Source organism: Bos taurus, chromosome 16, assembly GCF_002263795.3.
Source record: "Bos taurus isolate L1 Dominette 01449 registration number 42190680 breed Hereford chromosome 16, ARS-UCD2.0, whole genome shotgun sequence".
NCBI lineage: Eukaryota > Metazoa > Chordata > Mammalia > Artiodactyla > Bovidae > Bos > Bos taurus.
In genome coordinates, this window is record NC_037343.1 from 7,001,143 (window position 1) to 7,026,664 (window position 25,522).

General features: G+C 43.4%; 1 protein-coding gene across 3 annotated transcripts; it reads left to right on the forward strand.

Annotated features, from left to right (window-relative positions):
• Positions 1–598: 598 nt before the first annotated feature.
• LOC112441816 (uncharacterized) lies at positions 599–23,478 on the forward strand. 3 transcript variants are annotated; one of them, XM_059875653.1, is made up of 10 exons: positions 599–766; positions 11,619–11,744; positions 14,280–14,350; positions 14,812–14,836; positions 16,469–16,539; positions 16,994–17,069; positions 18,891–18,961; positions 19,381–19,405; positions 21,066–21,136; positions 21,588–23,478. In XM_059875653.1, the coding sequence occupies exons 2-10, from the start codon at positions 11,657–11,659 to the stop codon at positions 21,675–21,677; spliced, it is 588 nt and encodes a 195-aa protein (XP_059731636.1). In that variant the 5' UTR covers positions 599–766; positions 11,619–11,656; the 3' UTR covers positions 21,678–23,478. The 3 variants fall into 3 exon arrangements, with proteins under 3 accessions (XP_059731636.1, XP_024832439.1, XP_024832440.1); XM_024976671.2 differs by lacking the exon at positions 599–766 and adding an exon at positions 9,174–9,272; XM_024976672.2 differs by lacking the exon at positions 599–766 and adding an exon at positions 9,174–9,272 and having other exon boundaries at positions 16,994–17,018.
• Positions 23,479–25,522: the final 2,044 nt, after the last annotated feature.

Genomic DNA, 25,522 nt, shown 5'->3' on the forward strand with positions numbered 1-25,522 from the left:
GGGGTCGTAGAGTCGGAGAGGTGGATATGACTGAGCACATGCACATATACACATGAGAAAAAAGAAGAGAATCCCAGTTACAACTCAACTGTTGTGTAAAGAATTTTGTAATTGGCTTTCCAGAAATGCCACCTTTAGTAGATGACTTAGTAGAAGGAGAACCCGGATTACACAGGAGGGTTGAGAAAGTGGCTCCTGTATCCAGTAGGAATTTAACACGATGGCCTCCTCTAGTTAGAGTCACCTGAGGCTCCCGTGTGGTAATGAGGACAGAAGCCAAAGTGGGAAGCCCTGGGCCCCGTGAATCTTGATCTTGTGTCTGAGTTTCTGACCCCTGAAACCTACGTCCCTGGGGATATTACTCTCCCAGTGATCTCCCTTGCAAGTGGGGCAGGGCCTTGGTGGTGGCCTCTGCTTGCCTTGGGGGCATTGTCCCTTAAAGTGTCCATCCCTGCCACAACAAAAACAGATGCCGGGTTTCTGCTTGTGTCCTCCCACATTTGTAGCCCTAAAGTTAACTCCCTGTAGGGCCATAATGAGAGCTTCGGCCTTTCTCTTATCTCTATTCTCTTTTTCTTTAGGTTCTTCCTGATTTCTGTTTAAGAATACTGATGTGGCAGCTCTTACCAGTGTAGGGTAAGGGAGTCAGAGGAGGCGAGGTTCGGAAAAAGAAGGAGACCGGCACTTTACGGAACGGATTCACCTTTAATGAGGCAAGAAGGGGCAGCATCAGATTAGTGAGCTGCTGCACTAACCCAAGAAAAGAGTAAGTATATATAGGTATATATGTGGACATCTACTGTTAAGGGGGCCTGTTCTTCTCCAAGGTTGTTTGGAGTGAGTGAAGTCTCTCAGTCGTGTCCAACTTTTGTGACCCCATGGACTGTAGCCCTACCAGGCTCCTCTGTCCATGGGATTTTCCAGGCAAGAATACTGGAGTGGGTTGCCATTTCCTTCTCCAGGAGATCTTCCCGACCCAGGGATTGAACCCAGGTCTCCTGCACTGTAGGCAGACACTTTACTGTCTGAGCCACAGGGAAGCCAGGGAAGTGTTCGGAGTAGTTATTTCATAAACGGCTGGGGCAAGGAATTCTGGAGACCAGCTGGGACCAGCTAGGAGCTGGGTGTGATCAACCTTATTGTCCATTTTTTTTCTTCAGGTCAGAGTTCTTTGTTTTGCATAGTATGGAGAGGAGGACCTGGAAAGGCCAGTTTTAGGAGTTTCCTCTGAATATCTGGAACACACTGAGTAATAAATTTGTCTTTAAAAATAAGTTTGAGGCATCTGGGTCCAAATTAGTGTGCTTTCACAGTGCGTCCCTGAGCCTTTCCAGAAAAGCTGTTTGAATTTCCTCCTTTTCCTGAGTCACTCCAGATAGTTTGGAGTAGCCCGTGATTTTTTTAAGCCTTCCTTAATGCTAGTGATAAAGTGAACTCTCTTCCAGTCATCACTGTCTTTGTCATGTGCCCAGTTAGGATCGGCTATGGGCACTGCCTGGAGCCCGGTAGGTAACCAGGCTGATTCACTGTCACGTCTCCCCTGCATGCCAATAGCATACCGCTCATCACCCCATCCCTGGGCATTTTTAATTACTACTTCTTTCATTGTCAGTAAGGGCGCTAGTCAGGATTAGCATAATATCTTTCCGTGCCATTTCAAAGACTGGTTTAGACCCTGGAAAACACTTACATAATTGTCAGGATCTTCAGTAAAGCTTCCTAGGTCTAATTTAATTTGCCTTAAATCTCGAAGGGGGAAAGAAACATGGACTCCTGTGGCTCCCAAGTCCCCATTAGGAGCTTCTTGTAATGGAAGGAGGGGAGGATACAGCCTAGAGATCACCAGTGTTGGGTTAGGAGCCACTGGGGTAGGAGCTGCTGCTGGTGCCCAAGGCATTACCAGAGATTGTGGAGGCTCCTGTGGGCTAGGTTTGGGCAGCTCTCGTTAAGGGCGACAGTTTGGACCTGAGGACTTGGAGGAAGTTATAGGCAGCATGGAAGTAGCAAGCCCACAACTCCTGGATAAGAGGGTTGTCTCTCTCAAGACAAAATCTGTATATATGACACTTCTGACCATTTTCCTTCTGGTCTACAAAAGAGGTCTAGTTGGAGGATGGTATTATAATCAAATGAGCCCTCAGGGGGTCATTTTTCACCATCAGATAGATCCTATTGAGGCTATGCCTTGGTGCAGAAAAAGATCATACACTTCTTTAACAAGGTCTAAGGGTCAAACTTCTTCTAGTTCTTCAGTATACTTGCCAAAGGCATCTGCTTTGAGCTGGGTGTAAGGCAAGAAGAGGTGGCTCCCATCTGAAAGACAAAAGACCAGTGTCCAGTGCTCTTCGTCTTTTCTCTGATTCTTCTGATAGAGGGTGTCCCCACCTTGCACAGTGGGAGCAAAGAAACACCAATAAAGTATGCTTCCCTCAACTCTGGAGTGCACCTGGTCTGGAGCATCATTATCCGGTTACCCTAGACTGTTGTCCTCTTCCTGTCTCCATCTTCCTTTCCACCTAGAGACAGATATAGAGTGAGAGCCTAAGTTGGTGGACTTGCTGTGCTCTTGAACATTGGGTGTGCCTGAACTGGAGTTCCCCTAAAGCAAGCTATGTAGTGCACAAGGTTATTAGTATTTACACACACTCCAAAATGATCCTACCTTAAGTGAAAAATCTCAAAACCTCTAAATGTTAGGAAAGAGAAATGGTAGATGTCCTGCGGTTCTCACTGAGGCAGCAGCCTAGCAGAGATTTTGCTCAGCACCCCAGGTCAATCTGCTGGCTAATACCGAGACCCGAGGCCACTGTCTACTAATGCTGTCTGCTTTTGGAACTCGTGCAGGGTTGTGTAATAGAGTGGCTCAAGAGACTGTGCAGCTAGATTAGGTAATGAGAAGTGAATGACAGATTTGAGAGTGAGTGTCTGTGATTACCTTGAGTAGGCATTCAGGATTTCCAGACAAGCCCCCAAAAGATGAGACAGGAATCCGAGTTCTTGTCCACGCAGCCAGAGAATGGAGTTCATGAACATGCAAAAGCACGTGGTAGTAACTGAATAAGGTTTATTAAAGAGGAAGAAATTGCAAAGCTCTCAGCATAGACACTCAGCATAGAGAGGGGGTAAAGAATCACCCCAAGGAGGTTTTTATACCCTTTAAATCACATTATTTCTAAACATTCACTTTAAAGGTCAAGATACTTAACATCATCTTTATGACTTCTTTTGATCCTTGGATTAAGTCACTGCCCTTTTTCATGCCCTCTGTCCATTTTACCATGGGCCAGATGTATGGTCTTAAGATTAATGATCACCATTGTTTTTCCCTCAAGCATATGGAACAGAATTTAATTGCTGCTCTTCTTTGGATCTGACTGCTGATAATTGAGCAGACTAAAGACACATTCCAGGAATCCAGGACAGTGGAGCAGGATGTTTACTGAAAACAAGCCTGAGGTTTCAGAGTTTTACACTGACTGCCTAGTAATTTCTACTGCAACACCAATGTCATGACAGAAAGCAAAAAGGAACTAAATGTGAAAAAGGAGACTAAAAAAAAAAAAGTTAGCTTAAACCTCAGCATTGAAGAAATTAAGATAATGGTATCTGATATCATTAAGATAATGAGCAACCTAGACAGCATATTAAAAAGCAGAGATAATACTTTGCCAACAGAGGTCCATCTAGTCAAGGCTATGGTTTTTCTAGTAGTCATGTATGGATGTGAGAGTTTGACTCTAAGGAAAGCTGAGCACTGAAGAATTGATGCTTTTGAACTGTGGTGTTGGAGAAGACTCTTGAGATTCCCTTGGAGTTCAAGGAGATCCTACCAGTCCATCCTAAAAGAAATCAGTCCTGAATATTCATTGGAAGGACTGATGTTGAAGCTGAAACTCCAGTACTTTGGCTCCCTGATGTGAAGAGCTGACTCATTTGAAAAGACCCTGATGCTGGGAAAGACTAAGGGCGGGAGGAGAAGGGGTCCACTGAAGATGAGATGGTTGGATGGCATCACTGACTCAAGGGCATGAGTTTGAGTAAACTCTGGGAGTTGGTGATGAACAGGGAGGCCTGGTGTGCTGCAGTCCATGGGGTAGCAAAGAGTTGGACATGACTGAGTATCTAAACTGAACTGAACTGAATGGCATCCAGTCCCATCACTCCATAAGAAATAGATGGGGAAACAATGGAAGCAATGAGACTTTATTTTCAGTTCAGTTCAGTCACTCACTCATGTCCGACCCTTTGCAACCCCATGAATCGCAGCACACCAGGCCTCCCTGTTCATCACCAACTCCCAGAGTTCACTCACACTCATGTCCATCAAGTCAGTGATGCCATCCAGTCATCTCATCGTCTGTCATCCCCTTTTCCTCCTTCCCCCAGTCCCTCCCAGCATCAGAGTATTTTCCAATGAGTCAACCCTTCACATGATGTGGCCAAAGTACTGGAGTTTCAGCTTTAGCATCATTCCTTCCAAAGAACACCCAGAGCTGATCTCCTTTAGAATGGACTGGTTGGATCTCCTTGCAGTCCAAGGGACTCTCAAGAGTCTTCTCCAACACCACAGTTCAAAAGCATCAATTGTTCAGCACTCAGCTTTCTTCACAGTGCAACTCTCAAATCCATACATGACCACTGGAAAAACCATAGCCTTGATTAGATAAAACTTTGTTGGTAAAGTAACGTCTCTTCTTTTTGGAGGGCTCCAAAATGACTGCAGACAGTGACTTCAGCCATGAAATTAAGACACTTGTTCCTTGAAAGAAAAGCTATAACAAACCTAGACAGTGTATTGAAAAGCAGAGACATCACATTACCAACCAACCTCCAAATAGTGAAGGCTATGGTTTTCCAGTATTCATGTGTGGATGTGAGAGTTCTACTGTAAAGAAGGCTGAGCACCACAGTGTTGATGCTTTTGAACTGTGGTGTTGGAGAAGACTCTTGAGAGTCCCTTGAACAGTTTGGAGATCAAACCAATCAACTCTGAATATTCATTGGAAGGACTTATGCTGAAGCTTCAATAATTTGGCCACCTGATTTGAAGAACTGACTGATTTGGAAAGACCTCGATGCTGGCAAAGATTGAAGGCAGGAGGAGAAGGGGATAACAGAGGATGAGATGGTTTGATGGCATCATTGACTCAATGAACATGAGTTTGTTCATTAACTCTGGGAGATAGTGAAGATAGTGAAGGAACTCTGGAGTGCTATAGTCCATGGGATCACAAAGAGTTGGACATGATTAAATAAATGAACAATAGCAACATAATAGTTTTATTTTCAGTTTTTAATGTAACTACTCTATTCCATAATGGCTTCACAAATTTATAGTCCCATTAACAGTATGGGGTGAGGGGTGTTCCATTTTTTTCATGCCCTCTCTAGCATTTGTTATTGACATTTTAATGATAACCATTCTTACTATTGTGAGGTGGTACATCGTTGTAGTTTTGACTTGAATTTCTCAGTGATGTTGAACATCATTTTATATGCTTATGAGCCATCTCTATGTTTTCTTTGGAAATATGTTTATTTAGGTCTTCTGCTCAGTTTTTTATTGCATTCTTTGTTTTTTTTTGTTATTGAGTTGTATGAGCTGTTTGTATATTTTGGAGATTAATCCTTTGTTATTCACACCATTTGCAAATGTTTCCTCCCATTCCGTAGATTGTTTTTCATTTTGTTTCTGATTTCCTTTGCTGTGGAAAAGCTTATGAGTTTGATTATGTTCCTTTTTTATTTTTGCTTTTATATCTATTGCCTTGGGAGACTGTTCTATGAAAATATTGCTGTGATTTATGTCAGAGAATGTTTTGCTATATTCTCTTCTAGTTCTGTCATGTCATGTCTTATATTTAAAACTTTAAGCCATTTTCAGTTTGCTTTTGTGTATGGTGTGAGGGTGTACACTAACTTCATCAATTTACATGTGACTTTCCAGCTTTCCCAACACCATTTGTGGATGAGACTATCTTTTCTCCATTGTGTATTCTTGCCTCATTTGTTGAAGATTAATAGACCATAGATATGTGGGTTATTTCTATTCCATTGATCCACATGTCTATTTTTGTGCCAATACCATTCTGTTCTGATTACCATAGTTTTGTAGCATTGTCTGAAGTCTGTGAAGGTTATGGCTCCTGCTTTGATCATTTACCCTAGGATTGCTTTTGCAGTTGTTTTTGTTTTTTTTCTATGTTTCCAAATAAATTTTGGGATATTTGTTTCAATTCTGTGAAAAATGTCATAGTTGCCTTGACAGAGATTGCGTTAAACCTGTGGATTGCCTTCTGTAGTGTGGGCATTATAACAATATTAATTCTTCCAATCAAATATCATGGATATCTTTCCATTTCTTTGAATCATCTTTAATTTCCTTTATCCATGTTTAATATTTGTCAGCATATAGTTCTTTTGCCTCCTTAGTCAGGTTTCTTCCTAAGTATATTTTTTCAGTCAATTTTAAGGGGGACTTTTTAAAAAAAATTATTCATTTTTATTTGGAGGATAATTGTGTTACAGTGTTATGTTGGTTTCTGCCATACATCAACATAAATCAGCCATAAGTATACATATGTCCCCTCCTTCCTAAATCCTCCTCCCACCTTCCATCCAATGCCACCCATCCAGGTTGTCAAAGAGCACCAGTTTGTGCTCCTTGTGTTATACATGGAGAAGGCAATGGCACCCCACTCCAGTACTCTTGCCTGGAAAATCCCATGGACGGAGGAGCTTAGAGGGCTGCAGTCCATGGGGTCACTAAGAGTAGGACACGACTGAGCGACTTCACTTTTGCTTTTCACTTTCATGCATTGGAGAAGGAAATGGCAACCCACTCCAGTGTTCTTGCCTGGAGAATCCCAGGGATGGGGGAGCCTGGTGGGCTGCCGTCTATGGGGTCGCACAGAGTCAGACACGACTGAAGCGACTTAGCAGCAGCAGCAGCAGCAGCAGCAGCAGTGTCATACATAAAGTTAACATTAGCTATCTATGTTACATATGGTAATGAAAATATTTCAACGCTATTCTCTCAGTTCATCCTATCTTCTCCTGCACCCGCTGTGTCCAGAAGTCTCTTCTCTATGCCTGAATCTCTATTCCTGCCTTGCAAAGACATACATTAGGACCATTTTCTATATCCCTTATATATGCAACACTTGTTTTTTCTCTTTCTGACTTACTTCACTCTGTAATGCTCAAAATTCTCCAAGTGAGCCCTTAGCATTACATGAACTGTGAACTTCCAGATGTTCAACCTGCTTTTAGAAAAGGCAGAGGAATCAGAGATCAAACTGCCAACATCCGCTGGATCATCCAAAAAGCAAGAGAGTTAAAAAAAAAAATCTATGTCTGCTTTATTGACATGCCAAAGCCTTTGAATGTGTGGATCACAATAAACTGGGAAATTCCGAAAGAGATGGGAATACCAGACCACCTGATCTGCCTCTTGAGAAACCTGTATGCATGTCAGGAAGCAACAGTGAGAACTGGACATGGAACAACAGGCTGGTTCCAAATGGGGAAAAGAGTACGTCGAGGCTGTATATTGTCACCCTGGTTACTTAACTTATATGCAGAGTACATCATGAGAAATGCTGGGCTAGAAGAACACAAGCTGGAATCAAGATTGCTGGGAGAAATATCAATAACCTCAGATATGCAGATGACACCACCATTATGGCAGAAAGGGAAGAGGAACTAAAAAGCCTCTTGATGAAGGTGAAAGAGGAGAGTGAAAAAGTTGGCTTAAAGCTCAACATTCAGAAAACTCAGATCATGGCATCCGGTCCCATCTCTTCATGGGAAATAGATGGGGAAACAGTGGAAACAGTGTCAGACTTTATTTTTTGGGGCTCCAAAATCACTGCAGATGGTGACTGCAGCCATGAAATTAAAAGACGCTTACTCCTTGGAAGAAAAGTTATGACCAACCTACATAGCATATTGAAAAGCAGAGACATTACTTTGCCAACAGAGGTCCGTCTAGTCAAGGCTATGGTTTTTCCTGTGGTCATGTATGGATGTGAGAGATGAACTGTGAAGAAAGCTGAGTGCAGAAGAATTGATGCTTTTGAACTGTGGTGTTGGAGAAGACTCTTGAGAGTCCCTTGGAACTGCAAGGAGATCCAACCAGTCCATTCTGAAGATCAGCCCTGGAATTTCTTTGGAAGGAATGATGCTAAAGCTGAAACTCCAATACTCCGGTCACCTCATGTGAAGAGTTGACTCATTGGAAAAGACTCTGATGCTGGGAGGGTTTGGGGGCAGGAGGAGAAGGGGACGATAGAGGATGAGATGGCTGGATGGCATCACTGACTCGATGGACGTGAGTCTGAGTCAACTCCGGGAGTTGGTGATGGACAAGAGGGCCTGGCGTGCTGTGATTCGTGGGGTCTCAAAAAGTCGGATGCGACTGAGGAACTGAACTCACTGAGGGCTTCCCTCATAGCTCCATCGGTAAAGAACCTGTCTGCAGTGCAGGGAACCTGGGTTTGATTCTTGGGTTGGGAAGGTCCCCTGAAGAAGGAAATGGCAACCCACTCCAGTACTCTTGCCTGGAGAATCCCATGGACAGAGGATCCAGGCAGGATACAGTCCATGGGGCCACAAGAGTCAGACTTGACTCAGTGACTAAACCACCACCACCACCACAAGAACATAGTGACCTGACCATGACCTGACCTCAAGAACAAAGACGCTGACCCCAGAAGTAAACAGGCCACTCCCTCAGCTTTCCTAGAAAAGCACTTTGCTGACATTTTTCTGGGTGCTCAGCTTTTTTTGTTTGTCTGTCTTTTCTCCTTGTGTGGCCCTGAGGTAAGGCTTTCTCTCCTCACTGTGTTAGGAGCACAAACCTGTGATTAGTACCGAGATGATATTCTAATCAAGAATAGAATCTCTTTTTATTTGCAATGTGTTAGATTTGTCCCTCCTCAACCCGAAATGGTCACTATCAGCTATGCTTGGGGACAGAACATTTTCACTCATATAAATTATTTTCATAATCAGAGAGGAATGTGTGAGCCTGAGATTCAATTTTTGAAATAAAATGTTTACTCTGAAAAGCCAAACTTGTCCATAGAATGACGGTAGCAGTTGGACAGTGGCAGTTGGTCTCATCCTGTGCAGAGTCCAGTCAATTCTGAAGATTCTGTGATGTGTGGTCACCATGGTAATGTGGTGATACACATTCCACATTCAGTGTGTTTGTGAGCTGAGAGCTGTATGGTGGCAAAGAGAAATGGGTAACCTGAATTGTTTGGGAGGTAGGTTCCCACTGCTCCTCTGAACGTTGTTCCTTCAAATGGGCTGGTTAACCTTTACTGATGAATTTTCCTCATCTTTTTTTTATTATTTTTCTTTTCCACCACTCTAATTTATATACAGAGTTATAACTGTGTTTTATAGTTTTGTATTATTCCTTAAATTATATTTTGATTCTACTGTCAGCTGGCTGCCTTAAATATCTTCCTAGATTTCCAATTTCCCAATGCCAGTTTTGTACACCAGAGAACAGATGGAAAGAACTAACAGAGGAGAACCATGATGTCTCCCCAACATCAGACATTATAGTAAAAGGGAATTACATCTCAACTCTTCTCAAATGTTGCTGCCCAAATTACAAACACTAGCAGTGTAAATCTAGAGACTTAAGAAGGAAAGAACCTGGGATTTACTGGTGGGATTCCCATGGGTGGATGTGGGCTGGATCATTGTTTGGCTGTTGCCAAGGAGTTTAGTGAGATGGCATAGTGTTGTTGGGTTAGTAGGAAGAACATTTGGTCACTGAGAGAAGGAGAGCTTGTCTGTTGATCCTCAAGGAGAATCTAGGGTTAGAATCTCCAGGCTGTGAGGATGGAGATGATTTTCAAAAAGAATATGGGGCTCTGTAATCTTGACTACTGGGTCTAGATCATGATGAGAAGTTGATAGAGTCAGAATTTTAGTGGGGAAAGTTTGAACTCCTGCCCATTCTTAGCTATCACTTGGTCCAGGCTGGTCAAATAAGTGTTCAGATCAGTTGTGAGACTTTGAGCATCTCAGACTTAGTTAAGATTCCAAAGGCCAGCACAGATGGCCACCTCCCCAGTTAACTCACATTAAGTGCTCATCCAGACTTGGTCAAGTTAAAAGGAAGCTAATTCTTGGTAGAGCCATCATGTGCCCTTTGGTTTAGAAGGTTCTGAGCTCTGAGCCAACTTGTTGGCCAAACAGACCACTGGTCACTTAGCAAGGTGAACTGGGCTTTGGGAAGGCTACTCGTGAGATGATTGAGTGTGTGAAGAAGCTTTGGAGGATGGACAGAGTTGGAATCCTGTGGTCTTTCTGAGAAGCTTTGCTCAGAGGAAACTTGTATTTTGGATCAGGAACTGAAACATAGAGATGAGTGGTAGAAGGAGGATTTGAGCTCTTTTTAAGGCTGAGGCACCTTCTTCAGGGCATCAGCTCTCATCCCCAGAAAACTAGGGGCAGGATAATTTGAGTTGGAGGTAGGGTTGAGGTCCTGGGTAAGGGGTTTTAGCACAGGTCTCAGGGGTGCAGGCATCTGTGTCCTCAGGGAACCATGTACAATCCTGTCCCAGATCCACTATTTATCATTGTGTGACCCTTGGAAAATCACTTCATCTCTCTAAATTTCAACACCGTCTAATGTAACATATGGATTACAGCCCACACTTTAGCCACCCTTCCTCTTGAACAGGGCTGGGTGTCAGAAGAAGTGATAATAGATACTCTCCATGAGCTATAAAAACTTGTTTCTGTGAAAAAGCTGAAGAATAAGCTTCCATCCCCACTTATTGGAGCCATCAAAATGCCCTCTCTGCTTTCAACCACTACTGAAGGTCCATCTTATTCTTGCCATCATTCAAGGTTGAACACTTACAGAGGCATTATGAAGCACCAGTCCTTTACTTTTCTATTTATTTATTTGTCTATCTATCATTTATTTGGCTGCATCGGGTCCTAGTTGTGGCACAAGGGATCTTCATCACATTGTGCAGATCTTTCATTGCAGGGCACTGACTCTTCAGTTGTGGTGCTTGAGCTCAGTAGTTGCAACATGTGGGCTTAACTGCTCAGAGGCATGTGGGACCGGAGTTTGCCAACCAGAAATCAAACCCCATCCCCTGCATTGTGAGGCAGATTCTTACCCACTGGACTGCCCGGGAAGTCCCTCCTTTATTTTTCTAATATTTTACCTGTACTTAATCATTCTTGGCCTCATAGCTCTAAAAATAGGGCATGTTAACATTTCTCTCACTCAGGACAGGGAACTGAGGCAAAGAGGGATCCATATGTCTTTCCCAAGTACCTGCTTCTCCTAAATGTGATTTGAATCCAGTCCGTCAGTCATGGTCACCATGCTCTGCTGAGCTTCTAGGTCTCAGTTAAATAGAGATGTTTGCACACACAGCCAGTCTGTTGGATGTTTTCAGTGCACATCAAACTGCAGATCTTCCTAAGTCCACTTTGAATTCAGGAAGCCTTGCTAGGCATCTGGTGAGGAAGGGGACCAGAGGATTGAATTATGGATCAATTATTATTAGCTCCCGGGTGGTCCTCTGCCGGCAAGATGTCGACAGCTCTCACCATTATAATGCATTTCACAGGAGGTCTCATCCAGAAGGCGAAAAGAAACATCCCTCGTATGTCAAGAACATCAAGAACCAGCTGGATGAAGAGAGTTTGTTGTTGGCCACATAATAGGGTGCACCCTATAAGTGACTCGACTGAAGGTACTGTGGAAATTTTCTCATTAAGTTCATTCAAGAATGATTATTGTAGTATGTTCAGGGCTTCATATTTAAGAAAGCAAACAGAAATATTAAGCAATGTTCTTTTATTTCATGTGTTCATTGAAACTATATCAGTTGGTACTGCTTTAACTATGAAAGGAAAGATGCATTCTAAATTCAGCATTTGGTTCATGCTTAAAAGTGAAGATTGTCTCTAGCTATGGTTTGGACATTAGCTAATTTTTTAACACTAGGTGTGATGTGTTCCCCCCTGAAGTCATGTTTCAAGATATCTTTAAATTATTAGACTTTATTTAAAGCAGGATTACATTGACATAAAAGTTGTATGGATTATACAGAAAATTCCAATATCATATCATTTCAGTTTCAGTTATCAAATTCTACTCACAGACAACATATGTGTGGTACATTTTTTTACAATTAGTGACAAAATATATTTTTAGTAATTCAAAGTCTAACATATTAGTTCACCTAACATTCACACTTTGTATTGTTATATTCAGTGATATTTTAAATATGCACATTTAAATTATAGTACCATACAGAAATCTGCACACTAATGTTCACAGTGTATTATTAGTATTTAAATACTAGAAACAACCCAAAGACCATCATGTGATAAATGGATAAATGAATTGTGATATGTACTCAGAATGGAATAATATCCTGCCATAAAAATGAATTAAAGATTGAAATATGCTACAAAATGGGTGGACAATTTAACACAAAAATTTATTATAGTTAGTAAAATAAGGCAGGCACAGAAAGATAAATATTGTATGATTCCAATGGTTTAAGGTACACAGAATAGGCTAACTCATGGAAGCTGGAAATAGAAATTACCAAAGCAAGGAGGCAACGGAGAAGGTGGATTATGACTTAATGGGTACAGAGGTTCTATTGGATCTGATGAAAAAGATGTAGATGGTGTTGATAGGTACACTAAATTGTGAATGCAGAAAAATCAAGATTGCCGGGAGAAATATCAGTAACCTCAGATATGCAGATGAGACCACCCTTATGGCAGAAACTGAAGAAGAACTAAAGAGCCTCTTGAGGAAAGTGAAAGAGGAGAGTGAAAAAGTTGGCTTAAGGCTCAACATTCAGAAAGCTAAGATCATGGCATCTGGTCCCAGTACTTCATGGCAAATAGATGGGGAAACAGTGGCTGACTTTATTTTTCTGGGCTCCAAAATCACTGCAGATGGTGATTGCAGTCATGAAATTAAAAGACGCTTACTCCTTGGAAGGAGTTATGACCAACCTAGACAGCATATCAAAAAAGCAGAGACATTACTTTGTCAACAAAGGTCCGTCTAGACAAGGCTATGCTTTTTCCGGTAGTAATGTATGGATGTGATAGTTGGACTATAAAGAAAGCTGAGCACCAAAGAATTGATGCTTTTGAACTGCACTGTTGGAGAAGACTCTTGAGAGTCCCTTGGACTGCAAGGAGATCCAACCATTCCAACCTAAAAGAGATCAGTCCTGGGTGTTCATTGGAAGGATTGATGTTGATGCAGAGACTCCAATACTTTGGCCACCTGATGTGAAGAGCTGAGTCATTTGAAAAGACCCTGATGCTGGGAAAGATTGAGGGCAGGAGGAGATGTGGATGACAGAAGATGAGACGGTTGGATGGCATCACCGACTCAATGGACATGGGTTTGGGTGGACTCTGGGATTTGGTGATGGACAGGGAGGCCTGGTGTGCTGCGATTCATGGGGTCACAAATAGTCAGACACGACTGAGCAACTGAACTGAACTGATGGAACTTTTTAACTCTTAAAAATTATGAAAAGAATAAATACAATGTATTTTTGATGACAATGCTCAGTCGCTAAGTTACGTCTGTGAACCCACGGACAGAAGCACACCAGGCTTCCCTGTCGTTCACTATCTTCCTGAGTTTGCTCAAATTCATGTCCATTGAGTTGATAATGCTATCCAGACATCTCATCCTCTGTGGCCCCTTCTTTTCCTCCTGCCCTCAGTCTTTCCCAGCATCAGGGGCTTTTGGAGTGGGCCTGTTCTTTACATCAGGCAGCCAAAGTATTGAAGTTTCAGCATCAGTCCTTCCAATGAATATTCCTGATTGATTTTCTTTATGATTAACTGGTTTGATCTCCTTGCTGTCCAAGGAACTCACAAGAGTCTCTTCAGCACCACTATTCTAAAGCATTAATTCTTTGGCACTCAGCCGTCTTAATGGTCCAAGTCTCACAACTCTATATGACTACTGAAGCATAGTGTGATTTTTAGTGCTTCCCTCTGTCAGACCGAGTTTCAAGGCGATCAGGTTCCCCTTAGCCAGAAAGCTTAAGGCTCTCTGACTCATTTCTGAAACGTTCATCTCCTTTGCCTTCCTCCACCCAAGAGAAAGGTTGTCCAGCAGATTTCAGCCAACACTTATTAATCACCCACATCCACACACTCCCCTGATGTGTCCACATTAACAAGGTCTTCTCGATCAGCATCACAGATGTCCTGACAATTCCTCTATGTCCTCCTAGAGCTCCCTGAGGACGATCTTGAGGGGCTATCCGTTTCAAGGTTGGAGGAGGAGGCTCCGCCCAACTCCATAGTAAGTGCCTTCTATTCATCTGAGATAAAAGTGTTGCTTCATGACTTTATTTTCTAGCTGAATTCAGATAAAGGTTCAAAATACGCAAGACAGTTCATATAAAGAGTTTTTGATTTGATGGATGAATTTCTCCCAGGAGATAACTTATTCAAAAGGATGGTTTTCAAAAATGACAACACAAATTAAAAACTGGAATCGGGAGCAGTTTCCTCAGCAGAAACTGTTCCTTCCTGAAATGAAAGTTTTAATTACTGGTGAAAATGAGCTGGAGACCTCTTTCAGGAGGAGCTCCAACCTCCTCTATTATTATGTTGGGGTGTCCTCTATTATTCTTTTGGGGCTACAGACTGAACAGCACATTCCCATTTGGTTTTCTGACAAGAAAAAGAGAACAAAAGACCTGAATGCACAGTACTGAAGCCACTGACATCCTCACACTGTTTTTTTCTTTCTAATTGCAGGCACGTGAACAAGCCAGTGAACATGGTAATTATTCAGGGATAATCCTTCTGATGAAAATAATCTAGTTGATGAAGGCGGCAATCTCTTGCCAGCTCTGTTTGGACAGTCGCCCTGATGCTGGATTCCTAAAAGGGGTGAAGGGAGGGGGTACAGATAAGAGACTGATCTCCCAGGAAAGAAAATGTCTGTGCTCTATGGTACCTGGACACAACTATATCATTTAGATGCGTGGGTTAGTGTCCCATGTGTGAGCCCATGCAGTGTGATTCTAAAGCTGTCTGTGTGTGTTTCCTCAGGAGATGTTTCCCTCTTATACAGCACAAGTCAACTGTGAACTTTCTAAACACTTCTTATCACACTGTGCACTGGCTATAGATTACCTAATTCTTTCCTCAACTCAGTTATTCCTCAAGTTTGGTTAATATTCATTTTGCTGGACTGGAGACAGTGCTGAGAAAAAATGGATCAAGCTATTGACCTCCTAAGTGGAAAAGGATAAACTGAGAACGTCGGGGTGGTCCCAGTGTGTCTGCCCTGGACCCCTGACCTGCACTTAATCACTCAACCATGGGATCCTCAGTCATGGAGCAAGGGGGTCCCTGCATCTACATTTATGCCTGGAGGTACTAGAGCTCCAGAGGTTCAGATTGTGCCCATCATTGTAAGATGGGCTCACTGGTCATGGAACCCAGGGCAAACGTAGGTGGATTATCACCAACATCGGCACAGTCATTATTGTGAAAGGCACCATGGGATTCATATCCTCCTGGTCAATTCAAAGATCTGAAAGTTGTGTTCTCTTGTTTAAACAGTACAAGCCATATCTGTTGGTGCTAGTGTCCTTGTTTAACCAAGAACAAAAGCAGATTGTCATCAGGGAGATATTTCTTTGTACTGGGTGACATTACCATAAGCCTTACATTGGTTAAACCCTGTAGCACACTTTGAAGGGAAGGTGTCAAATAGATCTCACAGTGGAACTTGACACTCTGCTTGGTGACCTTGACTCTTGTTGTAAACCTCCTGCACACCAGGGTCCAAGAAGGTCAACGTTTACCCCATGCTTTCTCTCCATGATGAACTGTCCCACGAAATGTATGGCTTCAATGAGTGTGAACAGACACTGACTCAGTGGACGTGCAAATATTCTTTGGACAGTGAAGACTAGGAAGAAACATCACATGATAGATTATAGCTATTTGGCAAGGTAGGGGTTGAATTCAGTCCTCTAACAGAGATTGCTTTTAATTAAGAACAAAATCTCACAGAAAACTTAGTAAGAGCATCAGCTGAAACTGAATCCTAGGGAGGCAGTGATCTAGGAAGAAATCCTTCAGGATAGGGCTGGTTTTGCAGAAGACATAAACAGGCAGGAGTTTCATAAGTCTCTGTCAGTGAAAGGTGGCTTGCATTTCAGTGTTTCTTTTTTCCCGAACTGTTATCACTAGGTAAAATACAGAAGTTTTGTTTCATTCTTTCCTGCTCCTCTGATTTGCTCTTATATATACAAAAAAGAGGATGATTCAGCAGCAACTCAGTGCATAGTTACTAATGCCTTATGCATACATTCCACCCCATGCCCCTCCAATGAAAAAGACTCCTGAGAGCTTAGTGAGCACCTTACCTGTGTCCCTGTGCTGTTCTGTGTCCCTCTAGTTCCTCAAGAGGACATGGTGGTGGAACTGCCCCAGGACTGGGCTGAAGACGAGCCTCTGAGCACTGTGGACGTAAGTGCACCTCTCTTATCTGGGGCAAGGCTGCGGCTTCACTGCTTTATTTTCCTTTTAGTCGAACACAGGTATAGTAATCTGACAATTTACGTTACCACTGAGGCATGCGAATCCTTGGCTGGGAAAGTAGAGAGGATAAATCTATTATTAACACAGTCCTGATTCAAAAGGACATTTAAATAAGACAGCATCATTTACTACTGTAGGTACTTTGCTCAGCAGAAAGTGTTCTTTCTTGAAAAACAATTTGTAAACGTTGGTCAAATTAAAACTGAGAGATCTTATGTGAAACAGACCAGTCTTCCCAACAGAAGACTGTCTGTTTTATTTTGGAGCCACTGAAATGAAGAGTGCTAGTTACCTGAGGACAAAAAAACAGATAACAGAAGACTTAGTGCAGAAAATTCAAGATGCTGAGACACTCACTCTGTTTTCTTCTCTGCAATCACAGGAATCTGGGGAAGCCTGTGAACACGGTAAATATTCAGGGATCATCATTCTGCTGAGGGACAATCCAACTGATAAAGGTGGGGTTCTCTGACTGGCTCTGGTTGGAGAGTGGCCCTGATGCTAGATTCCTACTTAGGGTGTGAGCTGTAGGTGCAGAGAAGAGACTGATCTCCCAGGAAAGAACAGTGTCTGTGTTCTATGGTACCTGGAAGCAACTACATCATTTAGATGTTGTGGGTTTGTGTGAATCAGGGTTGGGGGCCCTTGTGTGAGTCCAGGTGGTGTGATTCTGAAGTTCTGTGTCTGTGTGTGTTGCCTCTGGAGATGTTTCCCTGGTACACAGCACTAGTCAACTGTGAACTTTCTAAACACTTCTCACTACCACTGCACACTGGCCATACATTACCTGATTCTTTCCTCAACTCAGTCTTTCCTCAAAAGTGAAAGTGAAAGTGAAAGTCATTCAGTTTGCATTCAAATCTTTGCGGCCCCATGCACTAGAGTCCAGAGAATTCTCCAGGCCAGAATCCTGGAGTGGGTAGTCTTTCCCTTCTCCAGGAGATCTTCCAAACCGAGAGATGAAACACAGGTCTCCAGCATTGCAGGCAGATTCTTCAACAACTGAGCTATCAGGGAATCCATTCCCCAAAATAGCTTAATATTAATTTTCCTCAGGTGAAGATGGCAATTGGACAAATGGCCCAAAATCTTAACCTCCTAGTGGAGAAGCCAAACTGAGTACCTAGGGTTGATCCAAATTTGGCTCTTCTGAATGAGTAAGCTGCTCCTACCAGTCAGCCACGTGATCCTCAGTCATGTGGAAAGGGGGTCCTGGCATCTATATCCATCCCTGGAGGTACTAGCAGGCCCAGGGGTTCAGATCGTGCCCATCATTATAATTATAAGGTGGGCACAGTGGTCAAAGAACCCAGGGTAACCATAGGTGGATTATCGCCAACTTTGGCACAGTCATCATTGGGAAGAGAATCTCGGGACTCACATCCTCTTGGTAAAGTCACAGATTCTGAGTGTTGGGTGGCCTTTTGTAGAGTGTAAGCCATATGTGTTGGTGTTCCTGTCTTTGTTTACACAAGGACAAAAGCATATTATCATCAGAGGTGTATTTCATTGTACTGGGTAACATTACCATAACCTCACATTGATTAAACCCTGTAGTACACACTCGAGGGAAATGGTCAAATAAAGCTCACAGTGGAACATGATAGTCTAGTGACCATGACTCTTGTCGTAAATCTCATACACAGCTGGGTCAGAGACAGTCAGGTTCACTCCATGCTTCCTCTCCATAATGAACTGTCCCACTAAAAGTGTGACTTCTGTGAGTGTGAACCGCCACTGACTCAGTGGACTTGCAAACGTTGTTAGGAAAATCAAGCCTGGAAAACAACATCGCATGATTAATAATAGCTATTTGGAAAGGTAGTATTGAATTTAGTCCTCTAACAAGAGTTTGCTTTTAATTGAGAATAAAGTCTCACAGACTTGGTAAGTACAATAGCTGAAACAGTGGATCCTGAGGATGCAGTGATCTAGGAAGTAATCCAGAAGATAGGTGTAATTTCCCAGAAGCTCTAACAGCCAGGAGGGAGATGCGTCTCTGTCATTGAAAGCTGGCATGCATTGTAATGTTTCGCTTTTCCCATTACTTTGGTTATCACCAGTTAAATGCAGGCACTCTCTTTCATTGCCTTCCTGCTTGTCTCCTTTGTTGTACTTCATCCAGCAAAGAGGAGGGTTCAAGAGCAGCTCAGTCCCCAGTTACTAACCTCTCTGATGTACACATTGCACCCCATGTCCCATCAAACAAACAAACAAGAAACCTGAGATCTTTGGAAGCAGCCTCTCCTCTGTCCTGATGGCCTTCTGTTTCCCTCTAGCTCCCCAGGAGCACCTCGTGGTGGAACTGCCCCAGGCCGAGGCTGAGGAATCGCCTCTCCAACCCCTGGAGGTAAGCTCAACTGTCTGTGTCTCACATAGATGCTTCTTCACTTCTTTATGTTTCATTCAGTGAAATACAGTTACAGTAATCTGACAATGTATATTAGCACTTATGTATGCAATTCCTTGCTGGTGAAATATTGACGTTAATTCTGTTATCAACAGAGACTTGATTCAAAAGGACACTAAAAAATACCGTCAATTACTACTGTAGGTACTTTCCTCAGTAGAATTTTTTTCCTCCTGGAAACTGAAAGATCTTAAGTGAAAGAGGGTCAACAAGGGTCCTCTCTGTTTTCTTTTGGAACGATTGATTTTTTTAAGAGTTTAGTTACCTGAGGAAAACAAAAAATCATATAATATAAAAGTTACTGCAGAGAACACATGGTGCTGGCAACCCTCTCACTGTTCTCTTCTCTCTAATCACAGGCAGCCGGAGCAGCCAATGAACATGGTAAATATTTAGCGACCATCCCTCTGCTGAGGAACAATTTAGCTGATGATTCTGGTGCTCTCTTTCCAGCTAGCTTTGCAGAGTCACCCTGATGCTGGATTCCTACGGGGGGTGAGGACCGGGGGTCCAGAGAAGAGACTGATCTCCTAGAATAGAACAATGTCACTGTTCTATGGTACTTGGAAACAGCTATGTCATTTAGATACTGTGGGTTTCTGTGAATCAGGTTTGGGGGCCCATGTGTGGGCCCATGTGTTGTGATTTTGAAGCTCTATGTATGTGTGTTTCCTCAGGTGATGTTTCCCTCTTACACAGCGCAAGTCAACTGTGAACTGTCTCAACACTTCTCATCACCACTGGACATTGTTCACATATTACCTGACTCTGCCCTCAACTAAGCCATTCCTCAAGTTTGGTTAATATTCATTGTCCTCAAATGGAGATGGTGCTGAGAAAAACAGCCCAAGCTCTTGACCTCCTAAGTGGACAAGCCAAAATGGGAACCTATGGGTGGTCACAGTGTGTTTGCTCTGGACCCCTGCCCTGAACTTATCACTCAACCATCGGATCCTCAGTCATAGAGCAAGGGGGTCCCTGCATCTACGTTTATGCCTGGAGGTACTAGAGCTCCAGAGGTCCAGATTGTGCCCATCATTGTAAGATGGCCTCAGTGGTCATGGAACCCAGGGCAAACATAGGTGGATTATTGACAACATTGGCACAGTCATTATTGTGAAAGGCACCTTGGGTTTCCTATCTTTAATTCAATTCAATTCAAAGATCTGAAAGTTGTGTTCCCTTATTTCGACCGTACAAACCATATCTGTTGGTGCTAGTGTCATTGCTTAACCAAGAACAAAAGCAGATTGTCATCAGGGAGATATTTCTTTGTACTGGGTGACATTACCATAAGCCTTACATTGGTTAAACCCTATAGCACACTTTGAAGGGAAGGTGTCAAATAGATCTCACAGTAGAACTTGACACTCTGCTTGGTGACCTTGACTCTTGTTGTAAACCTCCTGCATATCAGGGTCCAAGAAGGTCAACGTTTACCCCATGCTTTCTCTCCATGATGAACTGTCCCACGAAATGTATGGCTTCAATGAGTGTGAACATACACTGACTCAGTGGACTTGCAAATATTGTTTGGACAGTGAAGACTAGGAAGAAACATCACATGATAGATTATAGCTATTTGGCAAGGTAGGGTTGAATTCAATCCTCTAACAGAGATTGCTTTTAATCAAGAATAAAATCTCACAGAAAACTTAGTAAGTGCATCAGCTGAAACTGAATCCTGGGGAGGCAGTGATCTAGGACGAAATCCTTCTGGATAGGGGTGGTTTTGCAGAAGATATAAACAGGCAGGAGTTTCATGAGTCTCTGTCAGTGAAAGGTGGCATGCAGTTCAGTGTTTCTTTTTTCCCGAACTGTTAGGTTATCACTGGTTAAAATACAGAAGTTTTGTTTCTTTATTTCCAGCTCCTCTGATTTGCTCTTATTTATACAAAAAAGAGGATGATTCAGCAGCAACTCAGTGCATAGTTACTAATGCCTTATGCATACATTCCACCCCATGCCCCTCCAATGAAAAAAGGCTCCTGAGAGGTTAGTGAGCACCTTACCTGTGTCCCTGTGCTGTTCTGTGTCCCTCCAGTTCCTCAAGAGGACAGGGTGGTGGAGCTGCCCCAGGACTGGGCTGAAGACGAGCCTCTGAGCACTGTGGACGTAAGTGCACCTCTCTTAACTGGGGCAAGGCTGCGGCTTCACTGCTTTATTTTCCTTTTAGTCGAACACAGGTATAGTAATCTGACAATTTATGTTACCACTGAGGCATGCGAATCCTTGGCTGGGAAAGTAGAGAGGATAAATCTATTATTAACACAGTCCTGATTCAAAAGGACATTTAAATAAGACAGCATCATTTACTACTGTAGGTACTTTGCTCAGCAGAAAGTGTTCTTTCTTGAAAAACAATTTGTAAACGTTGGTCAAATTAAAACTGAGAGATCTTATGTGAAACAGACCAGTCTTCCCAACAGAAGACTGTTTTATTTTGGAGCCACTGAAATGAAGAGTGCTAGTTACCTGAGGACAAAAAAAACAGATAACAGAAGACTTAGTGCAGAAAATTCAAGATGCTGAGACACTCACTCTGTTTTCTTCTCTGCAATCACAGGAATCTGGGGAAGCCTGTGAACACGGTAAATATTCAGGGATCATCATTCTGCTGAGGGACAATCCAACTGATAAAGGTGGGGTTCTCTGACTGGCTCTGGTTGGAGAGTGGCCCTGATGCTAGATTCCTACTTAGGGTGTGAGCTGTAGGTGCAGAGAAGAGACTGATCTCCCAGGAAAGAACAGTGTCTGTGTTCTATGGTACCTGGAAGCAACTACATCATTTAGATGTTGTGGGTTTGTGTGAATCAGGGTTGGGGGCCCTTGTGTGAGTCCAGGTGGTGTGATTCTGAAGTTCTGTGTCTGTGGGTGTTGCCTCTGGAGATGTTTCCCTGGTACACAGCACTAGTCAACTGTGAACTTTCTAAACACTTCTCACTACCACTGCACACTGGCCATACATTACCTGATTCTTTCCTCAACTCAGTCTTTCCTCAAAAGTGAAAGTGAAAGTGAATGCCATTCAGTATGTATTCAAATCTTTGCGGCCCCATGCACTAGAGTCCAGAGAATTCTCCAGGCCAGAATCCTGGAGTGGGTAGTCTTTCCCTTCTCCAGGAGATCTTCCAAAGCGAGGGATGAAACACAGGTCTCCCGCATTGCAGGCAGATTCTTTAACAACTGAGCTATCAGGGAATCCATTTCCCCAAATAGCTTAATACTAATTTTCCTCAGGTGAAGATGGCAATTGGACAAATGGCCCAAAATCTTAACCTCCTAGTGGAAAAGCCAAACTGAGTACCTAGGGTTGATCCAAATTTGGCTCTTCTGAATGAGTAAGCTGCTCCTACCAGTCAGCCACGTGATCCTCAGTCATGTGGAAAGGGGGTCCTGGCATCTATATCCATCCCTGGAGGTACTAGCAGGCCCAGGGGTTCAGATCGTGCCCATCATTATAATTATAAGGTGGGCACAGTGGTCAAAGAACCCAGGGTAACCATAGGTGGATTATCGCCAACTTTGGCACAGTCATCATTGGGAAGAGAATCTCGGGACTCACATCCTCTTGGTAAAGTCACAGATTCTGAGTGTTGGGTGGCCTTTTGTAGAGTGTAAGCCATATGTGTTGGTGTTCCTGTCTTTGTTTACACAAGGACAAAAGCATATTATCATCAGAGGTGTATTTCATTGTACTGGGTAACATTACCATAACCTCACATTGATTAAACCCTGTAGTACACACTCGAGGGAAATGGTCAAATAAAGCTCACAGTGGAACATGATAGTCTAGTGACCATGACTCTTGTCGTAAATCTCATACACAGCTGGGTCAGAGACAGTCAGGTTCACTCCATGCTTCCTCTCCATAATGAACTGTCCCACTAAAAGTGTGACTTCTGTGAGTGTGAACCGCCACTGACTCAGTGGACTTGCAAACGTTGTTTGGAAAATCAAGCCTGGAAAACAACATCGCATGATTAATAATAGCTATTTGGAAAGGTAGTATTGAATTTAGTCCTCTAACAAGAGTTTGCTTTTAATTGAGAATAAAGTCTCACAGACTTGGTAAGTACAATAGCTGAAACAGTGGATCCTGAGGATGCAGTGATCTAGGAAGTAATCCAGAAGATAGGTGTGATTTCCCAGAAGCTCTAACAGCCAGGAGGGACATGCGTCTCTGTCATTGAAAGCTGGCATGCATTGTAATGTTTCGCTTTTCCCATTACTTTGGTTATCACCAGTTAAATGCAGGCACTCTCTTTCATTGCCTTCCTGCTTGTCTCCTTTGTTGTACTTCATCCAGCAAAGAGGAGGGTTCAAGAGCAGCTCAGTCCCCAGTTACTAACCTCTCTGATGTACACATTGCACCCCATGTCCCATCAAACAAACAAACAAGAAACCTGAGATCTTTGGAAGCAGCCTCTCCTCTGTCCTGATGGCCTTCTGTTTCCCTCTAGCTCCCCAGGAGCCACCTCGTGGTGGAACTGCCCCAGGCCGAGGCTGAGGAATCGCCTCTCCAACCCCTGGAGGTAAGCTCAACTGTCTGTGTCTCACATAGATGCTTCTTCACTTCTTTATGGTTCATTCAGCAATATACAGTTAGAGTAATCTGACAATGTATATTAGCACTTATGTATGCAATTCCTTGCTGGTGAAATATTGACAAGAGAGAGGTTTCTCCCAGCAATCTTGATTCCAGCTTGTGTTCTTCTAGCCCAGCATTTCTCATGATGTACTCTCCATATAAGTTAAATAAGCAGGGTGACAGTATATAGCCTTGACGTACTTGGTTTCCTATTTGGAACCAGTCTGTTGTTCCTTGTACAGTTTTAACTGTTGCTTCCTGACCTGCATACAGATTTCTCAAGAGGCAGATCAGGTGGTCTGGTATTCCCATCTCTTTCAGAATTTTCCACAGTTTATTGTGATCCACACAGTCAAAGGCTTTGGCATAGTCAATAAAGTAGAAACAGATGTTTTTCTGGAGCTCTCTTGCTTTTTTGATGATCCAGCAGATGTTGGCAATTTGATCTCTGGTTCCCCTGCCTTTTTTAAAACGAGCTTGAACATCTGGAAGTTCAAGGTTAATGTATTGCTGAAGCCTGGCTTGGAGAATTTTGAGCATTACTTTACTAGCGTGTGAGATGAGTGCAACTGTGCGGTAGTTTGAGCATTCTTTGGCATTGCCTTTCTTTGGGATTGGAATGAAAACTGACGTTTTCCAGTCCTGTGGCCACTGCTGAGTTTTCCAAATTTGCTGACATATTGAGTGCAGCACTTTCACAGCATCATCTTTCAGGATTTGAAATAACTCAACTGGAGTCCCATCAACTCCATTAGCTTTGTTTGTAGTGATGCTTTCTAAGGGTCACTTAACTTCACATTCCAGGATATCTGGCTCTCGGTGAGTGATGACACCATAGTGATTATCTGGGTCATGAAGATCCTTTTTGTACAGCACTAATGTTGCTGTAAACCTCCCCCCAAAACAAACGCTACTCTCAGTTCTGACAAGAAAGCATCAGGTCCCAGGCACCACCATCTACCTCTGGGCTCCAGGCCCAGGCCAGGAGGAGGGGGTCCTGGGCAGGCAGGGTATCCGGCACCCCGTCAGGGTCCTCCATCCAGTGCCTGGCCCTGGCTGAGGGGGCAGGTCTCAGCTGGCAGCACCTCAGAGCCAAGTCCCAGCTCCCACCCAACTTTCATTTCTCTGGGCCCCTGGCGCCCAGGACCCAGCTGGGACTCAGGCTGTTCATTTAAGCTGCAGAGACACACTTGTAGCAACTTCCAACTGGGTTAATCTTTAGTTCACAGCAATTACTCTTTTTGACAGAGGTCCCAACCACAGAGGCGAGCCTGAAATGATGTGTAAGATCCTTGCACACCAACCTAACCTCCTGCCACCTCCTGGGGGTGGACAACCGATCAATGCTGGACCAAGTGTGGAAATGTGAATGGAGAAACAGGAGCTGGGAAACTCTTCCCTTAGTAGCCAGGGTCATATCCTCCAGCTGCCTAGGGCTCTGGGGACCATGCCCATATCGTCCTCTGCAGCTTATAGGTCATGGAGGCAGGGACTGGGGAGAGGTTCACTGCTTTGTGTTGGGAAGAACCCCTGGAGAAGGGAAAGGCTACCCAATCCAGCATTCTGGCCTGGAGAACACCATGGCCTCTATAGTCCATGGGGTCGCAAAGAGTCAGACAAGATTGAGCCAATTTCACTTTCACTTCGGCTGCTTTGTGGCCTTGATCTGGCCTGTGGGCACCAGTGGTGAGGGCTCTGGGACTCTGTGGGACACAGTCCCCAAACTGTTCTGGGCTGCCATCCACCTGCCTGCCTTGAGGCCAGAGGGCCTGGATAGAGTATGGAGAAGGCTTCTGTCCCAGACTCATCAAACTCTGGCGAGGACTGCTGACAGGTTTCCTGTTGGTGGAGCATGACCTCTAACCCTAGGCTAAGGGTCCCACTGAAGGTCTTACAATATTGACTGTGGG